Source organism: Varroa destructor, unplaced genomic scaffold (assembly GCF_002443255.2).
Source record: "Varroa destructor unplaced genomic scaffold, Vdes_3.0 BEIS01000005.1, whole genome shotgun sequence".
Taxonomy (NCBI): domain Eukaryota; kingdom Metazoa; phylum Arthropoda; class Arachnida; order Mesostigmata; family Varroidae; genus Varroa; species Varroa destructor.
In genome coordinates, this window is record NW_019211458.1 from 23,858,664 (window position 1) to 23,883,216 (window position 24,553).

General features: G+C 40.7%; 1 protein-coding gene across 9 annotated transcripts; it reads left to right on the forward strand.

Moving 5' to 3' along the window:
• Positions 1 to 326: 326 nt before the first annotated feature.
• Rme-8 (receptor mediated endocytosis 8) lies at positions 327 to 22,873 on the forward strand. Of its 9 annotated transcripts, none has more exons than XM_022806277.2 (22): positions 327 to 366; positions 8,274 to 8,527; positions 8,954 to 9,109; positions 9,335 to 9,489; positions 9,935 to 10,229; positions 10,418 to 10,778; positions 11,988 to 12,243; positions 12,520 to 12,727; positions 13,044 to 13,259; positions 13,362 to 13,559; positions 13,689 to 14,068; positions 14,327 to 14,572; positions 15,066 to 15,327; positions 15,627 to 15,785; positions 15,984 to 17,733; positions 18,066 to 18,322; positions 18,660 to 19,146; positions 19,353 to 19,753; positions 20,088 to 20,261; positions 20,392 to 20,712; positions 21,049 to 21,277; positions 21,560 to 22,873. In XM_022806277.2, the coding sequence occupies exons 1-22, from the start codon at positions 342 to 344 to the stop codon at positions 21,640 to 21,642; spliced, it is 6,873 nt and encodes a 2,290-aa protein (XP_022662012.1). In that variant the 5' UTR covers positions 327 to 341; the 3' UTR covers positions 21,643 to 22,873. The 9 variants fall into 9 exon arrangements, with proteins under 9 accessions (XP_022662012.1, XP_086845490.1, XP_086845486.1 ...); XM_086989364.1 differs by lacking the exon at positions 327 to 366 and adding an exon at positions 2,367 to 2,508; XM_086989360.1 differs by lacking the exon at positions 327 to 366 and adding an exon at positions 2,409 to 3,225.
• The last annotated feature ends 1,680 nt before the right edge of the window (positions 22,874 to 24,553 follow it).

Sequence of the window (24,553 nt, forward strand, 5' to 3'; positions counted from 1 at the left end):
ACGTCGTGCAAAGGTAATTCTAGCAGGTTAACTATTGCAACTGCTGTTGCTCCGTTGAACTGTTGAACATTTTCTATCTAGCGAAATAGAATGCACAAGGACTTGCAATACAGAATAAAAGATAGTAGGGATGCCGAGTGAAAATATTAACTGAAATGGCAGTTTCAATAATTTGCTTGGAATCTTTTCATAACTTCTGGTTGTAGGTGTACGTATTCCAGTTACTTGATTAATCGTATCTGGTTGTACAACCAGAGCTTGGTTAATAGTGACGGTATAGCTGCTGGAAGTTTCAATACACGTCGAATATCTACGGAGCACCAGGACGCAACAGACGCATTATGGTTGAAAGTACTAAACGACAATGTAAGTTGTTTAAAGAAATACCTGTTACAAAACAAAAATGAATGTACGACCAGTCATTTCGATAAATGCGCTTCTTCGCGCTGAGAATTTTGCTATTGAGATTATTTTTGAAATAATATCCCTTTGCATAATGACTGCGGCAAGCCTACTGGAAATTTCGTGTATTTTCTGTGTAGGCCCAACTCTCAACACAATTTTGGGTAAATGAAATCAATCTGTTATTTATTTGAATTGACTGTTTTAACGATTCCAAAGACTAAACATATAATGAACTGAAGTCTCGAAAGGAATTTGCATATTTCATTCCTTTAGTGCATGTTATCATCAGGAAATTAGAACAGGATACCAATGACTTACGATTTTTGTACGTATTTGTGTGTTAGCTTTGTCTATAACACGAAAACTAACGGAATAATTGAATAAATTGAAATAAATGTTTTATTTCCCGTTTTCCTTTAAACTAAGATTGATTTCTATTGACTAAAATAGTAGATAACCGCCTTTTTTCTTTGGTAGAAAATTAAGTAACTTTTAAGTTGGATTGGAGACTCACACATGTAGATAATTTTTTTTCAAAAAGTTACTATGAAGTGAAACAGATCGACTTTTGTTCCGGTATTTTCTCCTGGAAATTGGACACGAGCGAATTGAATCAGAAAAGATATTGGAATAAAAAGTATACACAACGAGCGCGTTCTCCGCAATCCGTTGAGCATTAGTCTTCCTCAAAGAGCTACGAACAGAACTTGAACGGTGGAAATGTCTATCTGAAGAAAACGACAGGGCTTCGCAGAGGTACGGAACGATCAATCGGCGTTAGCTTCCGTCAACAGAGCTTACGATGCAATATAACACAACACAGCAGATAGTAACTTGCACAGAAATTAGCTGTTCGTCTCGTTCAGTATGGACAAGTTTTACTGACATGTTTTTAATGCTTTGTAGACGTTGGCGCAAATGATCTTTGTCATGTCAGTAGGCCCTTTTTAATGCTGGCCTTCCAACACTTGTATTCATTTGGTCAATTTTTTCACAATTCTAATTTTCGTAATTTCAACCTCTGGCATATTTTTGTTTGAGAACGCTGTAATTTCTAACTATGGTCATCATTTTTAATGTACCTCACATAGCGATAAACTTCCAATCTTGTAGCGTCCATTACGGTGACTAAAGTTATCATATTAAAAATTGATTATTATATTTCACAAAGCGTACCTGTAAGTTCCAGCTTATGTTATAGGTGCACTGCGCGTCTAGCAAAAAAAGCACCCATAAAATCAATGGTGTTCAGCATATTTACCGTTATTTGTTTGCTTTAAAACAATTTCGTGTCGATTTCTTTCCTCATCGGTAGCTTTCTCAGTACTTCTCTACCGTAAATTATGCCAAGAAGATTAATTGAACAGCTATTAAAAAAATAAGGTCCTTCATTCCAATTATTGCGCCTTCGCAATATACACATTTTTCCAACCCGTATCTCAAAGGTTCGAAAAATGTATGTGTACTTTTGGCGTTCTTTTTTGTCAGAGACAGCTGTTCTATTGAAATTTTTATTTTAATTTGTTATGGCTAACTGAGTCTATCACATTTCTAATTCGGTGTTTTCAACGTAAAATAAACCTGACGTATTTTTCGTTGCCACTCTGCATAGCTAGCAATACTGAATATCTAAAAAACACCCAGTACATTGAATATGAAAAAACCTTTCTGTTTAAATCGAACTCGGACTGACAGACAATCACAGTGATCTTCAATCAACCGTCGCCGCTACAATGGCCTGCTGTAATGGAACGTTTTTTCTACGAGTTGGCAATAGCATTTATTCGATAGCAACAAACACTTCGCTTTTTCGTTTCGGAATCCAGTGTTGAGCATTGACCTTCATTGTACCGCGTACTTACAGCATATTTTCAGCAATAGCGTGTGTTTAACATTTGTTAATTTTGCATCTGTTCGAAATAGTGCGCCGTCCCCAAGTCGCGCATGCTCAGTGGCGCCATCTTGGCTAGATGTACACATTAAGGCCCGAGTGGACGACAACTAGTTTCGGCCAAACAGTTTTCAATCAGAGTAAATTTGTAGCCTGTATATCGGTGTCGGATAGTGAAGCGCGTGGTGAAAGAAACTGAGTGGAGTTCAGATGTGAGTGCGAATCGGTGAGACAGAAGGTTTCCGTCGCGACCGGCAGCTTGGCAATCGTTTACCTTTTTATCCAGCCAGGCCAGTTATCCTCTTTCGGATGCCCCGTTTGCTGATATATCCATACCACCAGCAGAAACGCCTTCTTTGTACGGAGCTCCCATGTGAGCTGGCCGTTCCCGCTATTGTCGTCTCTCTTCTAGGTCGAGATGAGCTGACTGCAGCAGTCGTCAGCCGCACGGGCTAAACACTATTCGATCGACAAATATTAGGATGGGAGTGTTCAAATTGTCATCAACTGTGCTCTTTTCTGCTAGATAAGTGAGTGTGGTCGTGCTTGGCAATGGTTTGTCGCCTCGTCAGCCTCGTTGATCCTTGCAGCTACTCCACGTGAACCAGTTTTACTAGTTTTTGTTGTAGGAAGATTTACTGCAGTAGAAAACAGGATAGAATTGGAATATCGTTGTTAGAAGCGCTGCTAGTTTGCTTCCCTAACCGTCGACGTAAGTTAACCGACAGCGAAGACAACAGTCAAAAGGATTTTCGAAGATATCGGACGCGCCAACGTAGCTGACCAACAAAGTAAAGTTAAAAGCTCACGATATCTTGGTAGCGCAGTTCTTCCTGACAGTCGCCTGGGTAAGCTAAAACAGTAACTCAAGTGCACGCACATATTTGTCAAGCGGACAGAGCGTCACAAGGACTGGCTTCTAATATCCGGTGGGCGGATTTTTGGTCTATTCGTTGTGCCGTGATTATTTGCGTTCTAGCAGCTTTGAATATGGTCATATTGAATCATATTCACACAGATAGAAATCAAGAAAAGCGTACGAGTCACTTAGTTAATGTTGTGTTAATTATCGTTCCCATGCCATAGAACAGCTGGTAAGTTGTACAATGGTGCGGTATATTGAAGCCAATGGGTGGAACGTAAACGTATGAGGTATGAGGAAACTTCATAAAGGCCGTAACATAATAATGCTGTGTTGCTAGAGAAGCCACAGTAATATCTCCAGGCATTAAAACTAGCTATAGTTTCATTCATATGTCGGTTGCTAAGGGGAAGAATTTTAACCTGTGGATAGAAATGCGAGACGGCTTTTCTCCGCGTTAAATTTAAGATGGGCCTTTACAGTGTTATTGGGCAGTTAGATACAGGCCGGTATACGGTGGAGATCGTGATTGATGTACACCCGCGAACACAGACGGTTGTAGAATAGACAAATAAATACGTTGAAGGTATTCGGCTGCGGTGAGGTTTACTATTTTGATTTTCGGTAATCCAATCGACTGTGGCAATATTTTTGGTGCAAACAATTTCGTTGTTATTTCTTCGTGGCGCACCTTTGTAGATGCAATTTGCTCACGCAGTGTTAGCTGACACTGATATTTTAGGCTGGTTCATGTTGGTGATCGATAGATAATGTGAAGAACGTGCTGATGTAATTAAACTTCCTGAGCGAACACAAACACATAACGCAAAAGTTTCTCATTTATTATCGGTGCATTATTCCTCAGGCGAAAATTGGCGCCGATCGCCATCGAGCCAACAGTAATGAGTAAGAACAGCTTGAACGCTACTCTCTAACAAAGGCCACCCGACAGCCATTGTTGACTTATATCTAGCCAGACACGCATATCCGTGTTGCGGTTGTTGCTTCTGAAAACAAGCAACGTCTTCTGATGATCCAACGTGTCAACGAGTCCATGCTTGCTTTGTGCAGGATGTTTATTGCTGAACGCACAGTTACAGTCGTTATTAGTAACGCTTATTAGGCTATTTCCTTATGCTGCACATACTACTGGTTAATGATGATAGTAATAAATGCGGATTGTACAACTGGACAGCGTTGTTCTGTGCTTGCAGTGAATTAGAAACTGCATTGTAATCTTCAACTGCTCAGTGATGTTTGTTAAGTACTATTAGTTGACAGATGGGAACGATAGACAAACATAGTTGGCTATTGTCGAGGAATGTGATTTTCGATACAATCCATATCAATTCCATTCCATTCATTTCCAATCCAATCAACTCGATCAGACTTGGCAAATTTCATTCCCACTTGCTAATTTCCATTTCTACAGTAACGTAAAACATACGCTGTGCTGCGGGTATACCAAATACATGAACTTAATAGCTCGACATGGCAGCTTAGTCCCTGTTGTAAGGGGCCACTTAAATTTGCATTCACTGAAATGAGTGTTGGCACTTCCTAGTTACATCGAAGTTTCACTAGCGATGGTAATTGGTTTCTAGCAACGAATGGGATAACACCATTGCGTACACCAATCAAACCTGCTGTTCGAGTGTCATACTAATATGATGCTTGACGCTACCACGTTCTAACTGATCAAGAGAATCGAGAGAGCGGTGAGGTGCGGAAGCTTAACGGGTTTGTTTACTTGGAGGTTCAACGGCTCACCAATAACCGGTGGGCACATACTAAATTGGCTGTTGTAATTCGACCCAACCCAATTGCACGTATAAGAACGGATCTATGAGACAGGTCAAATTACGTTACCCAGTGGAATAGGGATAAATTTCTTGGATTCATTTGAACACAAACGGCGACCTACTGTGTCTCTTGCTACTCTAAAATCAACAGACGTCGAGGAATCGTACGCTTGCCTACTGCAATACGATTTCTTGCTTGAGGCCGTAAGCAGCTGAAGAACAGAGGAGCCGGAACGAACGTCCGTGAGACAGCGGCGACAACGACTCTATGTTGAAAGACATCTGGTCTCATTCCAACTGCGTTTTGGCGTTATTTGTTGTCGGTATTTTTTTTTGTTTGCATAAGTGTTACATGACTGATGTGAGCATCGGTGGGAGTTTCGTACTCCATTTTGTTGCAGGGCCGATGGCCATGTTTTTCCTCAATGATAAGTAGGTAAAATAACGAAACATTAGTTGGTTCGGGCACAGCTTTCAAGCTATCTGACTCATAGAAACCTGCACGCGTTTCTGTGGCCGTACTAAGAGGCGGCAGATCGAACCGGCCTACAAACGTTTGATTTGACGCATTATGCTCATTAGCATTCCAATAATAATGCTTTGGATGACTAAGTATTATAGTAAAGGGTTCACATCAGTCTTATTTAATTGTAGGACCTTCGTTTGTGGCTATATAAATGAAAAAAAGGGAATTCATTTTCTTTTTATATATATAATATATATATAGGCTAGTAAATGTGGATTGTAAGCCTAGTCCATTCAGTGAAGCAGTATTAATGCGGCTGACAATGACTGCGATCATTTTGGCCTTTGCTTACAATAGAACACTAATTTGTGTAATCTCGAACCGTTAACGATAGGGTCCTTCGGTTAATAAATTGGATTTATCTCAAGTGCACTAAACACATCGATCAGTGGAAAAATTCGTAATATGACCTCTATTCAATGTATATATAGTGTTTGTGTTATAGTTTCTTTATGATATTTAGTTCTCAATCTATTAATAGAGTTAGAAAATTTTCGATTAACAACCACATTTTTGATTCAAAACTGTCAGTGCATAATTATGAACATACAATACACTCTATCCTATATTATACCTTTGTGGGAGTAGAAGCTGATTAAGCAATACTAGGATGTCGATAACCTCCGTTAGGTACATTTTATGATTTTTCAGTGAATGTGTTGATCACGAAATCCAAGTCGCTGATCTAGGCACTTCATATTTTCAATGAAACAAGCCATTCGATCCTTAATGGTCGTCTAATTGCTTGCAATTCATTGCAATCCAAGCAAATACTGTTATTACTCGTTTTCTATCTGAAATACAATATGTTTGAAAAGTTTACCAGCGGTTGCAGGTTAGAATAATACAGTAAGTATATGACTGCACTTTCGACAACATCGCTAATTACGAAAAAGCTCAAGTCAACCGTAGACTCATAAGTTCTTATGACTTTGGTAATTTCTTGGGATGTTGCAGGGATCAAGCTAGCTAGCAGGTAATTTCGTAATGTGTCGATAAAACTTGCGTTTTCTACCGAGAAGAGTACGTCACAATGCAAGTAAAAATGCCAAAAAAAAGTTCATATTCTTACCTATGTAACGATTTCTAGCGTTATTACTAGAGTTAGTTTCAAAAGGCAAAAGCGTTGCTGTTTAATTGATACTTCAAACATCCACCATACGAGGATTTCGCGACTTAGAGCAAAAATAACAATGTCTAGGAGATTTTAAATGTTTAATCGTAATAGCTAACTAATAAAATCAAACATTTTTTACTAGAACATATTAATAAAATGACTTTTGGTTTTGCTAGATATGTTTAAGAAAGCGTGAACTAGCTCGAATTTAACAGTAACAAACTACATCTAATTGCTTACTTAACAAAAGTGAACCGATGAATTATAGATAAGAGACCGGTAAAAACAACGAATGCCCAGGCAAACACATGATATTGGCGATATCTCAATTGGGGACCTACCCGGCTTCAGTACAGTGAATGTATTTTTTAAAAAAAGGGCAAGTGGCGTCTAGATCAAATAAGCTTGGAATCATCTTATAAAAATTCTAAAAAAAAAGTGAAGAAACGCGTAATTGATTATACAAAAGTTACAACTTGCAGCTAAAGAAAGCAAGATAGTCTACCATGCCACTTAATAGCTTTAACTTTTGTTCAATAATGTTATTTTAACGTTTACACTTAGCTTGCACCCTTTGGGTAGGATCAGTGCGGGTGCTATGTTTGCATAGATAATTTTGTTGTAAACGTTATGTTTTTTGAGAAACTGTAAGAAATATATATTCTGTTGGTTCCGTTCTAAGATACTAGCAAAAGGTCAGGTTTAATTTAAAAAACCTCGTAAGCTCGTGCTCTTTTGTGCTCGTGAATTATATCAAAACATGTTGTTTTTTTGATCTTCTACCCTGAACCGTGTAAAATTGTCGATATACAGACCGATTCTTACGTGAAATAAACAACCGTTGGCGTTACCCACATCTTTGGATTCGGTCGGGAGTTCATCGTTATAATATCGTCCATAAACGCATGGAAACCCATTGATCCAATCAGGGTGAAAGAAGTCGCTAGAGATTGATCAGTTGGTACTGTCCATCGTTTTCAGTTTTATCAGCCCTCGAATATAGCGGTAAATAAGAAATTTTTTGTAGATAGTTATCATATTCACGCTACGTCCGGATGAGCCGCCGAAACTGTGACCTTCATTCTTATAACTTATGGAAATATTGTTGAGGTTAGAGATATGCAATCATTTACATTTTATCCGGCTCTAGAAGTAATATTCAAGCTCAATAAGACATATATTTTTCGTTAAATGTCAATCAAAAAGACTACGGGCAAAAGAAGATGTACATTATTTGCCAAGTATTTCAGCAGACCTGAATGATATAAACTACGGCCTGGAATTTTTGAATAGTTTAATTCCTAAGTCAAATTAAAGAATTAGCGATTAGTGTTTGCTGGATAGTTCACAACGGCAGAAGATATTAGATAGTTGAAAGTAGGTTGCGTTAGTCTTTTCGCGCTATCAAAGTTTTTTTTTTTACTTCGGAACAAATCCCAGAGCATTGATTATCATTCAAACTTGTTAAGCGAATTATAATATTACCAGAAATGATTTTCCACGCAAAACGGTTCTGCATCGTTCTATAAAGAACCATACAGTGTTGTACAACGCACGTGTCCGATGTCTATTGAAATACTGATGAAAAAAATGTGGGTGAGTCGTACTATCCCACAGGTGTAGACGGTATTTTTTAACTTAAAATTTTGTCGGCACACATTAAATTGCAGCTTCCGCATGGCCGTTTTTGCGTAGGCGCCAGGCCGGTGCTGGTGAATCGGCGATAATGTCTCCGGGCGCTGGCGGTGGCGGAGGTGTTCTTAGTGGAGGGCGAAATTCCAGTGTAAGTTTAACTAATGAAGATGTGGCGTGCTACAACGTTATTAAGCTGTCATGGAAGGGCAGATACGCGCGCATCTTCTCGGTAGGCACCCGCGCCATTACGACATACAACGTCGGCGACTCGATGGTCGAAACCAACAAGGTTAGGACATTCTTTAGCCAAACAACAAAAACATGAAAACTGTCAATTAATTTTCGTGTGCAAATACTGCGGTTTTTAAGTTTGCATTTGAAAATTAAAGGTGGCCAACAGAAGGAACAGTTATCAATGTTGACGAACTTTTGACTAATTGTGAGAAAATCAGTTTGCTTGTTGTCGCAAAATTTTTTCGAACTAAGTGCTAAAATGGCCACACTTTATCTATGTCGGTGAACCACTTGTTTATTTGTCATGAAGTGCAGCGAGTTTTTCAGTAACTCAGCAAATTTTGGGAGAGGGATGAAGCTCGCAAGTCACAAAAACTTCCTTGGTTCATTAGAGACCTTGTTTTCCCTTGACCCTCATAGAGAAGCTGCATGTTTATATAATCAACTCAATCAAAATCTGTTATGATTTTAACGTTTTCAGTTCGAGTACCAGGATTTCGTCGGTATAGAGCCCGTATCCGGGAAAGGTTCAGATACTGAGTTCGTAATCAAATACCGAAAGTCTCGTGAAGGCAAGAAAATTGCCGATATGAAGTTCGCATCCGAGTACCGAGCCGATATCCTTACCGAAGCTTTAGTAAGCCCTCGAGTATATGATTTATAAATAGACAACTGCATACAAATGCTTTTTATTCTGTGAGATTGATACTTTTATCTATCTTATTTACGTAAGTCTTCATCTACTCAATTTATCCCCTCACAGCCGTTAATTGAGCTCATTAGAACATAACTCAATAAGTATTTAATATTAACCTTACTAAATAGAGGGTATCTCGCTTCGTTTTCCTTTGACTTTATCTAGAAATTCAAGCATTTATTTTGTGAGCCACGAAAGAACGCTGTGTGGTTCAATGCAACGAAAAAGGATTTTGCCGACCTGAGGGTACCCGTCATTTTGGAAGTAGGTGAGGTGGCTATCACACAGCAAGACCCCACATCCAGAGAATGCTTCGGCCGGTATGTATTTAGCTTTGCTTTACCTGTGAAAAAAAGCAACTGTTTCCATGTAGAACAACCCGCATGGCATGTGAACATGTCACCTAGATAGAGACTCTGTATGCCTAATTAAAAATTGTGGCTTTGAAAGGTCGACATGTGCACCTATTCTCCCAAGAATTGTGTTTCTTTTTGAATACAATCCAACATTCGACTCGTGCTGCTAAAGCAACAAACGGATAATAGTCTGCTTGAGAAATTTAGTTTTCTAACTTTTCCTAGCATAAAAATGCAGATACTTAACACAATTCAGTCCGATTTACTCGGTACAAACTTTACAAAGCTGTACATAATTTCTACGGATAATATCTATGGATGATGAATACGATATGCTAATAGGTAATCTTTTCAAACTAGCTCTCGACCCATTTGTATTCTGCTGTTTTGTTTACACGCTTGTCTTCAGGTACTACTACAAAGATATAGGCAATTTAGCGAAGCTTATGGATGGCCCACCAGGCGGAATATCTATCTCAGTTGAAAGCTACAAGCGGTTGCACTTGTTTGTAGTTGAAAAAAGGGACGTGTTCCTTCAGACCGTCGCTGAGTATGCTATGCGACATGTTGGCGTCTTAATCTCGTACAAGGAAGAAATGAGTGAGGAAACCGCACAGCTGAAGCGATTCGGCCGATATTCAGTTGACGAAGCTGTCACGAGTCTCTGTGACTTCATGGTTCACAAGATTTCAGTTAAGCATCGGGTACGTTCTTCGTATATATTAGCACAGATGTATGCTGCCGGTTATGTTGTGCTGGCTGCAGACGTTGTCGCATAGAATAGTCGCACAGTAAAAATCAAAAATAATTTTACTGATCTCGATATGTTTTGGTACTATCGTCAAGTAACTCCTAAAAGGCTCGTGTCAATTGTTTCTTCCCTATGTTATAGGATCCGGTAAAACGTATTCTAGGCATTTCGGAATCATGTCTCGTTGAGCGAGACTGTAACACATATAACGTCACCTCTTTGCGTCCGTTAAGCGACGTCGCGGCATTAGTACGCGATCGTGAGGAGCCGCGCAAATTCTCTATTGAATTCGTTAGCGGTGGCAATGTGCAGAAGTCGTATTTTTCGTCGAATCGGGACGCGTTACTTGCCTCACTTCTTGACGGCGTGCGTGCTTCGGGTAATCGCGACGTGCACGTCCGCATGAGCCATATGCCGCGAGGGAAGCGCTGCGGCCCTCTATCGGTACCTGTCTGCGAAGACGTAGAAATTGCTCATTTGAAGTTCCTTCACACGCATCCAAGTACGTACATCGAAGTGCATTTGAGATTGGAGTACCTCGTTTGCTCTATTTCTTCTCTGTTCACTGAAGAATACGTTGCTGCACTGTTCTGAATACCGATGATGATGACGATGTAATTCTACGGAGGTATGGTTGTCGAAATGAAAGTGGTCAAGCCGTATGGGATAATCCCTCTAGAAGGGCCAAATCAGCAATTTATGTGCGTTTGGAATACGCACATGCAACTACTGACTCCCAAGTTCTATAAATCCAAACACGCTGCATTACCTTCAAGAACTCTAGGGATAAATCGTTCCCATATAAACCATATATGATGAGATTGTTACAGGTCTGGAACCTTTGTTAGTTGGAATTTTTAAATTCAAGATGATACCTTATCGAGTCAAAACTACTTGGACACTGAAAGCCTATGTTCAGAACTGACTGATTTCTGATGAAAGCTGATAGGAGTGGGGCCCCTGTGCTTCACTCTTTTGTTGAATTTTATCCAGGAATCTCGAGTGGTGGGGTATTCTTTAATAGCTATTTATGCTTTAAGTTCTTATACGTAGACATGATTTATAGATGGTTTACAATACAGAATTTTTGTTTTTACCTTCATCATTCTTTTTCCAACTGATAATATAAAAAGATTGCCTGTAGAATAGAATAGGTGATGGCGCAGAAAACATGGTACCAGAAAGTCTCAATTTCAGCTGGTTGAAAGCATGTAATTAATGCGATCTTGAATCACAAAATGTATTAATAAAGTTATTAAATTATTATACTTTAAATTTTAAGAAGGGGATATACCTCCATACAGATAAGGCACCCGTCTTGTTCCGGCTGTTTTTCTCATATACGCCTGTGTGATGTGTATCTGTTCGTCTGTAGCATTAGTGTGGGTTCTCCGAAACCTTGACACAGGTATTGTCATACATTTCGATATTTAGTTATTAGACGTCGGTCCCGTTACATGAGCACTTTTGAGATGGTTGCTCTTTGGTATCCATTAATGCTCACTGTCAGTGAATCTATGAATCTGAATGGGCGGGATCGCAAATTGAAACGAAAGTTAGGTTAGGTTAGAAGAAGAATATTCGTACCCATCTGTGTCGTTTTTTAAGCGATGTGCTCCTTGTTTTTCGCATTTTTGTATCACACGCATTCTGCGTAAACCTCAGTGTGTCCCATGTTCACCTTGTATGTGAATTTGATTTTTAAATACAGGTTCGTGGAGTTTTTCTGAAGCGGTAGAACGCTTTAACGCCAATGTGCCCTACTCCGGCTTGCTGCACACGGCGAAAAACAAAGATGCACTGTTTGAGAACAAAGACAAAATGTTCCAAGCTGCACTTACAGCGGTGCTAGCCAAGGAAGGTGAACAAGACCGTATTCCCTTCGATCTTCTTGAACAACAATTTCATGCGCTGCGAAGGCTTGTCGCGTGTAAGGCAGGGTTCGCCGCATTTACACAGGTTCCGCAGTAAGTACGGCGTCGGGCCTGATATTTGTCTAAGCGTGTTAATTTATTTATGATTATTGTTTGAACCTTCTATGCCAGCGAAGAGATACACAAAGAATAAAACTGTACTACATTTTAAATTTGATAGTTTGAGGTTTGCCACGTCATATTCGTAACTGTTGAATGTGTCAGTTTATTTAACGTCTGTCTGATTCTATGATACGTTATCTATGTTAGTTATCTGTGGTATATTTTTTAGTACATTTTCCTACTCAATATTCGACTGACGTTTTCCAGGGTGCGTGAACGCATCGGCAAAAAGGTGATTACGGCATTGTCCCGAGGGGATCCTGCGGTTTCGCACGCAGCTGTGGACATGCTCTGCGCACTGATTCAGCCGATGCATGACGACTGCGACCTGTTTCAAGAGCAACAGAACAAGCTCAGCGTACTCTCATCAAAAAACTTTCTCGAACAGCTGCTCAACATGTTTACTCAACACGTGGTGGGTTGATCTCCCTGTTGTGTCTCCAGTTCTCTCCAACATTTCGATAACAACAAATTCTGCGGTAAACGACGCATCGACAGTGTGAGAAATACGCATGACAACAGTAAACAGCCATTTATCAAACAGCGATCCGTCAACTATTTATACATTTATTTATAGTTGGGTTTAGTGAGTAATAGCGTATTTACAAATTCGCAACAAAAATATCAGACAACACAAAAAAGTCATAGTTTATACGCAGGGACGGCCACTATAACAACAACTACAGTTTTACTACAATGTTTTACTTATATTTTATTAAACAAATTTACAGCAACATGGAACTGGTTGTCTTGTGGTGTCAGCTATGCTAGACTTTCTGACGTTCTCACTTTGCGCACCATATTCGGAGACGACGGATGGAGCACAGTTTGATGCGCTTCTCGAGCTGGTCGCGCAGCACGCTGGCCGTATGCTCTTCAAACTGTTCCAACACTCATCCATCGCCATCGTGCGTGGAGCTGGGTTGGTGATGAAAGCCATCATTGAGGTAAGCACACACAGAGGACTTCGGAGATGCAACAATTTTTATATATATAAGATATTTTTTATACGATACGTGGTCGTTGTTGTTGTGTTTACTCTGCTGCAGGAAGGCGAGTCGGAACTCGCAGCAAAGATGCAAGATCTTGCCTTAGCTGAAGCGGCACTTCCGCGGCATCTTCTTGATGCGCTTTACGCTTCTGGGTCCGAGAGTCGGCTTTTTGCGTTGAGAGAGCTATCGAGACAGCTAGTTGGCCTATGGCTGACTGGACACCCACCAACAATGAACGCTCTGAAAAGAATTATGGTAAGATAGAGGAACGACAAGCGTTAACAGGCATCTATTTCAGGTTATTGGTGTTACAATAACGTCCAAGTCTATTTACTTATATTCAATCGTCGTCATAACACCCGTCCTTGACCACGATTCCTTTAGCCCGCGGGTCTACTGGCATACATGGATTCCAAAGAGATGCCACCAAAAGAGGCGATTGAAACTCTTCGGACAAGGGATAACCTTCGAATGGCTACTGAGCATTCAAATAATATGAATCATCGCGCTAGTAGTCGGCAATGGCGCGTGGTAGAGCGACATGTAGAACAGTTCCTAATGCACTGGAAATCTCGGGTACCTCAAGATTTAAAAGGTCGCATTGGTCTTGGCGGCAGCGACGACCGCCCAACAACGCGGCAGCAGCCAGTTGTCCTACGGCGAAGACGGCAACGAGTAAAAAGCACCGCAAACTGGACCATGTTCTACTACCAATTCCATCAGGACCATGCAAAGCCGCACCTCATCTGGAACTACAAAACAAGGTGCAATAATAAGGAAAATATTTTGTCTGCTGTCTCTATCTGTTTGAAATTGATCTGTATGCTGTGTACTTTGTTGCTAAGAGGTAATATAAATTAAAAAAAATACCAGTCTAGTATCGGATATATAGTAGTGATTCTAGTTATAAGGTAGTACGGCTTTGAGGGTGGTGAATGCGATTGGCCGATTGAGGCCTGCCTGCACGAATGCCTGCAAGTTACTGTTTCATTCTTACGAATTGTTTATTTTAACACGTTTAGAGAAGAGTTGAAGGATGCCCTTGAGAATGAACTACGAAGTCTCACACAGGATCGAGAGTTGTGTCACGATGTGACCGTTTCGTGGAACCATCATGAATTCGAGGTAATCTACCCGTCGCTCTCAGAGGAACTGCAGGTGGGCGACTTCTTTTTGCGGCTCCTGCTCGAAGAGGACGATCGTACTATAAAGACGAACGCGAATTCATTTAATAGTTCTACGCAGCCATCCGGTTTCATAATGCAGTCGTACGTAGCAATTTTGAACATTAATTACTTGGCCATGAAATTACATGATTAGACCAGGATGTCATAAGGTTACGTATACATCTAAAACATACCCGAACGCCCCAATTTAAAACTTAAAAAATCTACTGTTGCGATAAGTTATAAGATACAAAGCGAAACTGAGCTCATTCTTTTTTAATATCTCGATATGGTGTAATTATTTTCTATAGCGCATAATGTAAATTTTAATATTGACTATCATATAATCCAAACGAAGCATCTATATTTACGTACTTGTAGATACTCGTGAATAAACTTTTATGCTTGGGATTTTGCTGACACATGTTATAATTAGCGCTTCTTATATATTCTCGCTGGGTTAATTACCACACAGTAGCTCATTGACGTTTACTCGAGCTTTACATATTGTTTGAGCATTACATTGTTTATGAATGAGACAAGGTAGCTATAAGGCACGTTCATAATATTGATTCTACTCGTCGTTCAACTATAGGAGTGACTTTTTCAACGACCTCTATCATCGGTTTCTCCTGTCGAACGAAACTGATATGAAGTGTTTGTGTCTGCGGGCAATGGCAATTGTGTACGGTAGGCACCACTTCGAGATCGGAGCGTTCAACGATACCAAATACATAATCGACATGCTACAGAAAACAAGCAATCGACTTGAAAGAGACCGTTTAATTATGTTCATCGACAAACTCGTTAACAACAAGAAAAACATCAAGTACTTGCTTGACTCAAACGGTATCAAGGTAGGACACAGCAAGGTATTAATTATTGAAACCAACTGTTTTTTTTTTTAATAAGATCGTAAGAAAGACGTAATTTTCTTCATAAGTTTTTCAAGATTAACTTCAAAGCGTTGTTTTTCCTAGTTAGCCATATATTTGTTGCTTTCTTCTAGATGAAATCTTTTAAGATGTACAAGTAGTAACTTAGTAAAGTTGTGAGCTATATCTCATCGTTAATGTTTTCTTTCTTATTGACATCATCAATCATCTACGCGTTTCTCTCGCTAACTGTATGACCGATATGTGACCTTTTGTATCAGGTGTTAGTAGAATTTTTATGTTTGGCACATCTGCACACGTCACGTGCGGTTATTCCAGCCCAAACAAATGTGATTGAGGCATCGACCGAAATTATGATGGATCAGGAAAAAGAGTGGTTCTACAACAACAACGAGAACGGACCTCACAGTATTAATGAGGTGTGTATGTAGTTATCGTTCTGCCATTATAATCTATCCTAAGCCACTTAGTTTTTTTCGATACCAATTTGCCGTTTAGATGCCGTATTCTTTTCGATCACCCAAGCGCATTTAAATTCATGCATATAAATTTAAGTTTTTTTTTCCCTATTTATTAAATATAATAATGACTATTACCTAATGATTCATTCATTGCAGATGAAAAAGCTATATAAGGAGGGCACGGTGAATACGGATACGAAAGTATGGGCCCAGGGTATGGATGGTTGGCACAAGCTCAGTGAAGTCGGCCAACTCAAATGGACCCTAATGGCGCATGGAACGGCGCTTCGAAACGAGACAGATTTGGCTGCCCTTATATTAGATATTCTTATTAAAGTGTGCGAGGTCTACCCTACAAAGGAGCCTGATGGGAGTATCGTTCGTCCTCTGCCGCGAGCCAAGAGGCGCCTCTGTGATCCCTCCATTATGCCTCATGTCGTTCAGCTGCTGCTAACCTTCGATCCGATCCTAGTCGAGAAGGTGGCCGTCCTTTTGACGCATGTCATGCAACACAATCCTGCGATTCAACGTTTGTATCAGTCTGGCTTCTTTTTTTTTATCCTTATGTATACCGGTTCAAATGTACTACCCATCGGAAATTTGCTACATCTTACTCACACCTGTCAGGCTTTCCGAACTGAGGAAAGTAGCTCGCTAAAACAGCGCTCGATCCTGGGCAATATTTTACCCGAAGCAATGATCTGCTATCTGGAGAATCATGGTGCCGCAAAGTTTGCCGAAATATTCCTAGGCGAGTTTGATACACCAGAGGCGATTTGGAACTCAGAAATGCGCCGTTTCATGATCGAAAAGATTGCTACTCACATTGCCGATTTCACGCCTCGACTCAAGTCCAACACACGAGCGCCATACCAGTACTGTCCACTGCCACAAATTCAGTATCCACAACTACAGAACGAGCTTTTCTGTAGTATTTACTATCTACGTCACCTCTGTGACACTGTAAGGTATCCTGATTGGCCGATTTTGGAGCCCGTTCAGCTTCTGAAAGACGTTCTCGACACGTGGAAGACTGAGTTAAATCGCAAACCACCAGAAATCAATGAAATCGATGCATGTGAAATTCTCGGTCTTAAGCAAGAAAGCAAAATTAACGATTGTGCAATCCGCAAGGCGTACTTTGGTTTAGCTGCTAAGTATCATCCAGATAAGAATCCTGAGGGTCGCGAAATGTTTGAAAAGGTCAACAAGGCGTATGAGTTTTTGTCCGACGCATCGACGCGAAAGACTAATGGACCAGATCCAGTCAATCTGAGTCTTATCCTCAAAGCACAGGCTATCCTGTTTTGTCGATGTCGTGAAGCACTGCATCCATACAAGTATGCGGGCTATCCAATGCTCATTAAAATGATCGAAACTGAAACGCAGGACGACCAACTTCTGTCGAAGCAGACTCCCCTACTTGGTCTGGCCATTGAGACAATGTACCATACACTTAATTGCTCCGAGCTAAACGTTCAGGAGCTACGGCGTGAAGACGGTTTGGCAGTGCTGGGAAAGGCGTTTGTACGCTGCGTCGAGCAGCTGAGCCACTCGAGCACCCCGGAAGATCTGGTTGTATCCGTATGCCGCCACTCTGTTGCCTGCTTCGCCGTGGCCGCCAAATTTGAGTCGTGCCGAACCGTGTTGATTAAGGATCTGCCGAACTTTGTCAACGATCTCTGCCGTATCCTGTATTTCAAACATTTGACAGAACTATGTGCGGCAGCCGTTGAATGCATAGCATCGCTTAGCGTCTGTGAGCAGCTGCAAAACTCGATGCTCAAATGTGGGGTATTGTTCCACCTGCTGCTTTTTTTTTTCAAGTATGACTACACATTGGGCGAAGGTGGCGTCGAGGTCAGCAAGGAGAGTAATCAACAGGCAGTTACCAATCATCTGGCAGGTAAGACGACGCGATTCACACTTAATTTAAATACATACTGTATGTGTGAAAGCTATGCTCTAGAACAACCTGGTTTTTGGTGCTGACTGCCTACAAAGTAAAAGGTCACTGGCTGCTTTTTCTACGGTTTGGCAATTCGTTTCCAGACCGTTTTTTTCTCTGCAATTCTGTTTCCTAATTTAATAACTATGTAGCGATATGTCATGATTTTCATAAAACTCGTGTTTAACCATAACTGCAAAAATGGTATTCATCAATGAACATGCTGGATTTCCTGTTCTACTCAGTTGCTAATAAACTTACTATACCGCTTGTTTTTGATAACATTGCAGAGCTATCTGTTCGTGCTTGCGCTCGACTTGCCGGCCTGGAATCGTCGGATTCCACTCCTTCGAACCAGCGGATACGCCAGTGTCTGGTCGCTCTCCTGACGCCCTACGTCGTCAGGAAGTTAGGCAATTCCGAGCCATCTAGCATTTTGAAGGTTCTCAATTCCAATACTGAGAACCCGTACCTTATATGGGACAACTCGACGCGGGCAGAGCTAACCGAATACCTCGAGCAACAACAAAAATCCAAGATCCGATCGGTACGTAGCAAGAAATGAGTGGATCGTTAGCATGGGCCTCTATATGGTTTTTCTTCTTTGAGGGGTTTTCTATATTTGTGACTGCCCCGAATAAATTTATTTACGTATGTTTGGACCTATGACACGCAACCGATAAAGAAAGGCATTTATATATACATGACAGAAAAGACTCGTTTATACTTCTTGTTTAACTGATAGCTTTTCTGTTGATAACACGCACAAACGTTAGGTTTAAAATTTCTATTAATCGACCAGCAATGTGTTTTGCAAACTTTTGTTAAATGATCGGTAGACTTAAATCTTGTTAGATTGTCAGTTAGTTTATTCTTATTTTCAGGGTGAGTGCGATGAAGACTACGGCGCTTCATTCTTGTATAGCTTGTTCGACAAGGAGCTTGTGGTTGGTGACATCTTTGTTCGAATCTATATCGAGCAGCCAACATTCCCACTAGAAGACGCTCGCCAGTTTACGAAGGAGCTCCTAAGTTTCATTGGATCGCAGGCTCAGTTTATCTATTCAGCTAAAAACAGCAATTTGGTCGTAACAAAGGATGCCGAATCGGATCGGATACGAAACGCGGAATTGGCGATGGAGGCTCTCCATCACGTCATCCTTAACAACCCGTCTGTTGAAACTCTGTGTATAGGCCACTTCAAATTATTGTTCCTGTTATTAAACACAAACTACACGCGGCTTCGGGTCCTCGCCGTTGGCGTGATTCAGGCAGTGACCGGCAACAAAAACTGCGTGCAGGATATTGCCAGCGTCCATGTTCTAGTCTTTCTGTTGCTTGTCCTCAAGTCATTCCAAAGTAACCATCAACGTAAGTTTCAACTGAAAATTTTCTGGCCTCTTACAGGTCGCACTCGTTCAGTAGGTACCGGGCAGTAGATTTTCGTTACTATTATCATGACAATGGTGATGATTAGTGTTATTTTACAAAACTGCGTATTGACGTTGAAGATCCTTAAAATTCAATTTTACCTCTTCCTATCTTTCTTCAACGTGATTTACCGAACCCTGCTGCAGATCAGCAAGTAGTGTTGGATACATTGCTTCCATTAATGTCCAGCACTCAGCTAGTTAAAGAAGCCTTAAGCAAAGGCGCTCTCCTCTATCTCCTCGACGTGTACTGCAATGCGAGCGATCCGAAAGTTCGTGAGCGTACTGCTGAACTGGTGGCTAAGATGAGCGGCGACAAGTTAAGCGGGCCCAAACTACTTCGTATGCTGGCCCGCTTCATGCCTGCCGTCTTCCTGGACGCCATGAAGGAATCTCCACAAGACAGCGTCACTTTATTCGAAGGCAATCAAGAGAATCCAGAATTGATCTGGAACGATGAAAGCCGAGAGCGGTTATGTTTGACCGTCAGACAAATGTGTCAGGAATTATTTGAGAGGCAAACAGAAAATCCGACCGAGTTATGGAACGTAAGTTGGTGATCGGCATCACACGCTTGCTAATTTTTGTTTTTGTTTCACGTGTAACTTTAAAGACCCGCATCTCTGTGATAGGCGTACGTTGTGCAGTGCTGACTAACTTGAACTTCTATAGCGCGAGATGACGTTTTCAGAAATGAACACTATGAGCGAGTGGGTTCAAGAATCTTCTTGCTCATCGTGTTATTATATATATATATATATAATGAAAGTATGCTCTTGTGTGACTTTAAACTAACAACGAATGTTAGCACGGTTCAATCAGAGAGTACTAGAAAAATAAGAAAACAATATTATATTTTTGCCGCATGGACCCCACAACTAGCCATCACCGGACTTCAGTTTGTGTGCGGAGGCTGCAGAAGACGAATTGGTAATTGGCGGTGTGTACGTACGGCTATTCGTGCAAAGTCCGGGTTGGTCCTTGCGCAGACCAAAGGAATTCTTAGGAGAATGCTTAGATCGTGCATGCCAACTAATGGCCAGGCAAGATTCCGACGTAAGTATCACACGCTTTTCCGATTTTACCATGTAATGATTTTTTTAGTATGATGATAGCAGTTAGCAATTTTTGTAATTACTTACCTGACTACCTATCCCTACCCTTAATACTCACTCTTGTCATGCAGGAGGCAATGTTGGATACCGTGACAACAGCCATCGTTGGTCTTCTCGCTAACCAGGGTCAGCTGCGTGACGCCATCCCGGTGATGGGCCATATTCCGCGATTGGTAGCTGCTTTGGGCTCGCCCGCACCCCAGGCAAAGCACGCCGTACGTTTGTTACACGAGCTCGCGCAAAGTCAACAGTGTGTCGAACAGCTATGCGAAAGTGGTGACTGCATGGCAGGGCTTCGTTCTGCCATTAACAATTGCCCCGAAACACTTGATCTTGTTGCTAAAGCGTTAAACCAAATGTTCCAGAAAGATGCCTCGAGGCTTGTCCAGCAGGCAAGTTTTAAATACTGTATTTACCATATGTTACGTAACTTATTTCACCGAATAAAAATGTAGTACTTAATATGCCACTTTGTTTTGAACCGACGATGTCTAGTTCTTTCTGCCAAGTTACTTAGCCATCTCTACTAAGATACTAGGCTGGAATCCCGCATTCATTGCTGTTAGAAATTATACCAGCTGGTGTGACTGGAATCATAAAAATAGCACTATACGGAGTAAATATCTTTGTTGGGTGTAAAATTTCTTAATGAACGTGTTACTGTCAACCTCTACTGGTAGGCGTTGTTAAAATAACTAAACATATGAGTTTCATTGCTTATTTTTCAGGCCCTAAGCGTAAAGTTGGTATCCCTTTTACTGGAGCTTCTAGAAAGGTCGGTGACCAACGCCACTTCAAAGGCGCATATCGTGCAGGCGCTTAAAGCAATGCTTGCGGATCCGATCTATGGTGACGATGTAAACGAGCTTTTGACAGCTTCGAAAACCTGGGCCGACTTTAAAGATCAAAGGCACGACCTCTTTACTCGTGAAACAACCATCGCTGGATATTTACCAAGTAAGTATCCTAACTAGTTTTATGAGTAATGGAGCTGCCTATCTTTTAGTCCCTCAGTCATTCGATGCAGACCATCGTTTGCAAATGAGGTTTGATTAGTTGTCTGCTTTCTAAGTAAACTAAACTCCAAGAAGAAGATTCCGTATGAAAAATTGTTTAGTCGCAAATGTTACAAAAATATCATAACAAAGATATATATAGTTAGCGTTTATTATAGTGAAATATAGTTGTCCCGGTCCTTAGGAATTGAAACCAGAAGCTAATTTTACGCTTTATTTTTAGGTACTACTAATATCGCTGGCTACTTGACGACCGGCACGATAGGGCCGAACTTTGCGCGCCAGCCTCCTCCGGTAGACCAGTGAGATATACAATCAAGTCAAGAAGATCAAGCAATGCTGTTCTCAAAAAGCTGTTGGCACCTATGGGCGAGCAATAGTGACGGAAAATATATAGTGAAGTCATGGGCGAGCAATAGGTGACGGAAAATATATAGTCAAGTCCTGAAGATCAAGCAAATGCTGTTCTCAAAAAGCTGTTGGCAACATGAAATTTAACTATAGGCGAGCAATAGGTGACGGAAAATACGTCACCAAGTACTCAGTGAAAAAACGGTATGGAAGCAAATTAGTGAGCTCTGCCGTTTCTGCGCGCTCCGCTGGGTCGTCACCATAAATTCTGTGCCTTGCTTGCTCACGGGTATTTCGAAATAGTTCTGATCCTTTTCCGACGGTAGGATCAGCACTAGCCCGGCGAAAGTTGCAAGTCCAATAGCGTGAGAAAAAGCACAAAGGCAACAATAACACACAAATGATGCAGCAAGATGGCCGACTCTTTCACTCGCGCACTTCTCTGTCAATTAGCAGGAATATTTTATTGTTTCGAGTTGATGATATGGTGGTGATGATGGTAGAACTGAGGGAACACTAACAATGAAATAGCGAACGACGTTGTGCAGTTGTAAGCGAGGCACCGACTCTACGGACCAGTACCAATCGAGGCAAGTCGACTACTTCAATTAATGTTTGTCTTCAGGTGATGACGACACCCGAATGCTGAGGGGGAGGAACGTGCATGCGAATATGTTTGTAGGTGTAACTGCACAACAGACCGAACTACTGAATCCCAAAAGCTTCTCAAAGAAAGCTCGATAAAGATGCTATATGAAGGTTCGAACAAATTACCATGGAAAGCATTATTGATATGAACAGATACAGTTGCGCGGAGAACAGGCCAAAGCAGGCTGAGATGACGACCGCTATAAGGAAATCTAATGACAGCAAAAAAATGTAAAATAATTTAACCGTCGTACTATGATAAACAGGTTTAAGAAATAGATCATTATTATTTTGGGCAAGAAAGCGTAAAAAAAAAATTAATTTTGTTGTGCCTGCATGAGCGTGTCTGTATTTAGACAAGAATGACAAGCGTTAATTCATGTGTCTGCAAAAGGATCAGAGCAGTGCGGGACGGTGCCTGCAAAACGTGACATACCACAGATGTGATGTGATTTAGTACTGAACTGCGATGGTGTTTATGAATGGTAATGGTAACAAAAAGAAAGATAAATATACGAAGTTATTATTTATAAATTTAGATATGCACCCTTTTTATAGGTACGCAAGTCAATAAATAGTTTCAAATGTAAATATAGGTTCTTTCAAAATCTAAGCGACCAGCTTTGCTCAGGTAGATATCTTTAACGGCGCATTGGTGTACACAGTTCAACCTTTAGTTTATAAGCCTGGTGGAGACTGTCACAAAGTTTTGAACGTTAGCAAAAAAACTATCGTACCTTTAAGTGTGTGTAAAGTAAGCTCAGTTCTAAGAAAGTAATCATAAACGTCGGATCTACGTTTTAGGAATGCTTATCTGTAATGTGTGGGTATTTTATGTGTAATCCGTAATGTTTTAAGAATGCACAGAAAAATTATGTGCGTCTGAAGACAAAATTCAAATCTAATTCTCGAAGAAATGTATGGACTGCGTGCGCAGAACAAATTACAACATAAGGGCAAATAAAATTGAAGTGCTTCTAATGAAAGTATCCTGTACAGAGAAATGATCACCGTAGTAAGTGATTCTCTGAAATTCGAAATTGATTCTAAGAAACAATACTGCAAACAATCTAAGTACTGTACGCTGATAATGCCGGTACAGATTCTTACAGGAACGTCAGGAACTTCGTCCAAGCTTAGTTTGTCATCAATATTTAGGCGCTCATGTTGACAACTAATCGTTCGTGTGTCTCACCTTTAACAAATGCTAAAGTTTCAGTTTTATGAATTATGAACTTATGAATTATGTTCACGTTCATTATCACAAAATCCCCCTATGAACCTCTAGCAAAATGCTTCGATACGTATGGTACCTTTGCAAGCCGTATTGCGATACTCAGGAAATGTTCAAGTCGCATAGATCTACTTCCTTGGCTGACCTTCAGCCTGAAGTGCCTTTCAATTTCCGGCTCTGAATTGTAATTGGATACTACTGCAGAAACCGCGAGGTGCATGCACTCCGTTTGCAACTGCGCTGCCCACGCATGTGTCTTTGTAATTTTAGTCGTGGATTCTCGCCTTTTTGAGAGCGTTTTTTGCGCGGACTGGAACATGCGACCTGAGAAAAGCAGACTTAGTATGCCAGTCCCGTTAGTCGTGTACAATTGTATCTAGGGAATACCAACGCTTCGGTGATTGACTACATTTTTTTTGTGTTTAATGACGTAGCAGTGTCAGGAAGATTCATAAATTTTTGTACGGTACCAATTGCAACTTGCGGATATTTTCATACTTTCGTTCAGAAGTCATGAAATAGCTGGATTCCTGTACTGTCTAGAATATACGAATGGTAGGCACGTAGTACATTTAGCTAAATTCCTGGATGCTATCATTTTTTTTTTATATATATATCTACATATATCTAGAGAGAGAGAAAGAGAATAATGCCAAAATTATCTTTAACATTTCGACGGTGTGAAATTACGCGGGCTATGTATGGTTGAATATGAAAATATGATTTTGAGTACGATTTCTTGTATGAGGTTAATAACGTTAACGATGGGCGGACATTTCTGGCTTTATCTGTAGACAGCTTTCTTGTTTACTCATAATGTACATATTATCAGTGAAACGATGATAGTAGATCAGGCTGCTATTTGAACCAATATTAATTGGACGCGAAATTATGATTGACTGTGAGCTGCAGCGCCTGGACGACCATGCTTCGAAGATGAATTTCGAAATACTACTTCACATAATAATTGCTTATTAACTAATT

Excerpts from the sequence above, each read along its gene's own strand:
- Rme-8 (XM_022806277.2), top strand. The coding sequence starts at position 342 with ATGGTTGAAAGTACTAAACGACAAT. Across the intron at positions 10,230-10,417 it reads AGATTTCAGTTAAGCATCGG|GATCCGGTAAAACGTATTCT; the intron begins GTACGTTCTTCG and ends CCTATGTTATAG. Across the intron at positions 13,260-13,361 it reads TGATGAAAGCCATCATTGAG|GAAGGCGAGTCGGAACTCGC; the intron begins GTAAGCACACAC and ends ACTCTGCTGCAG.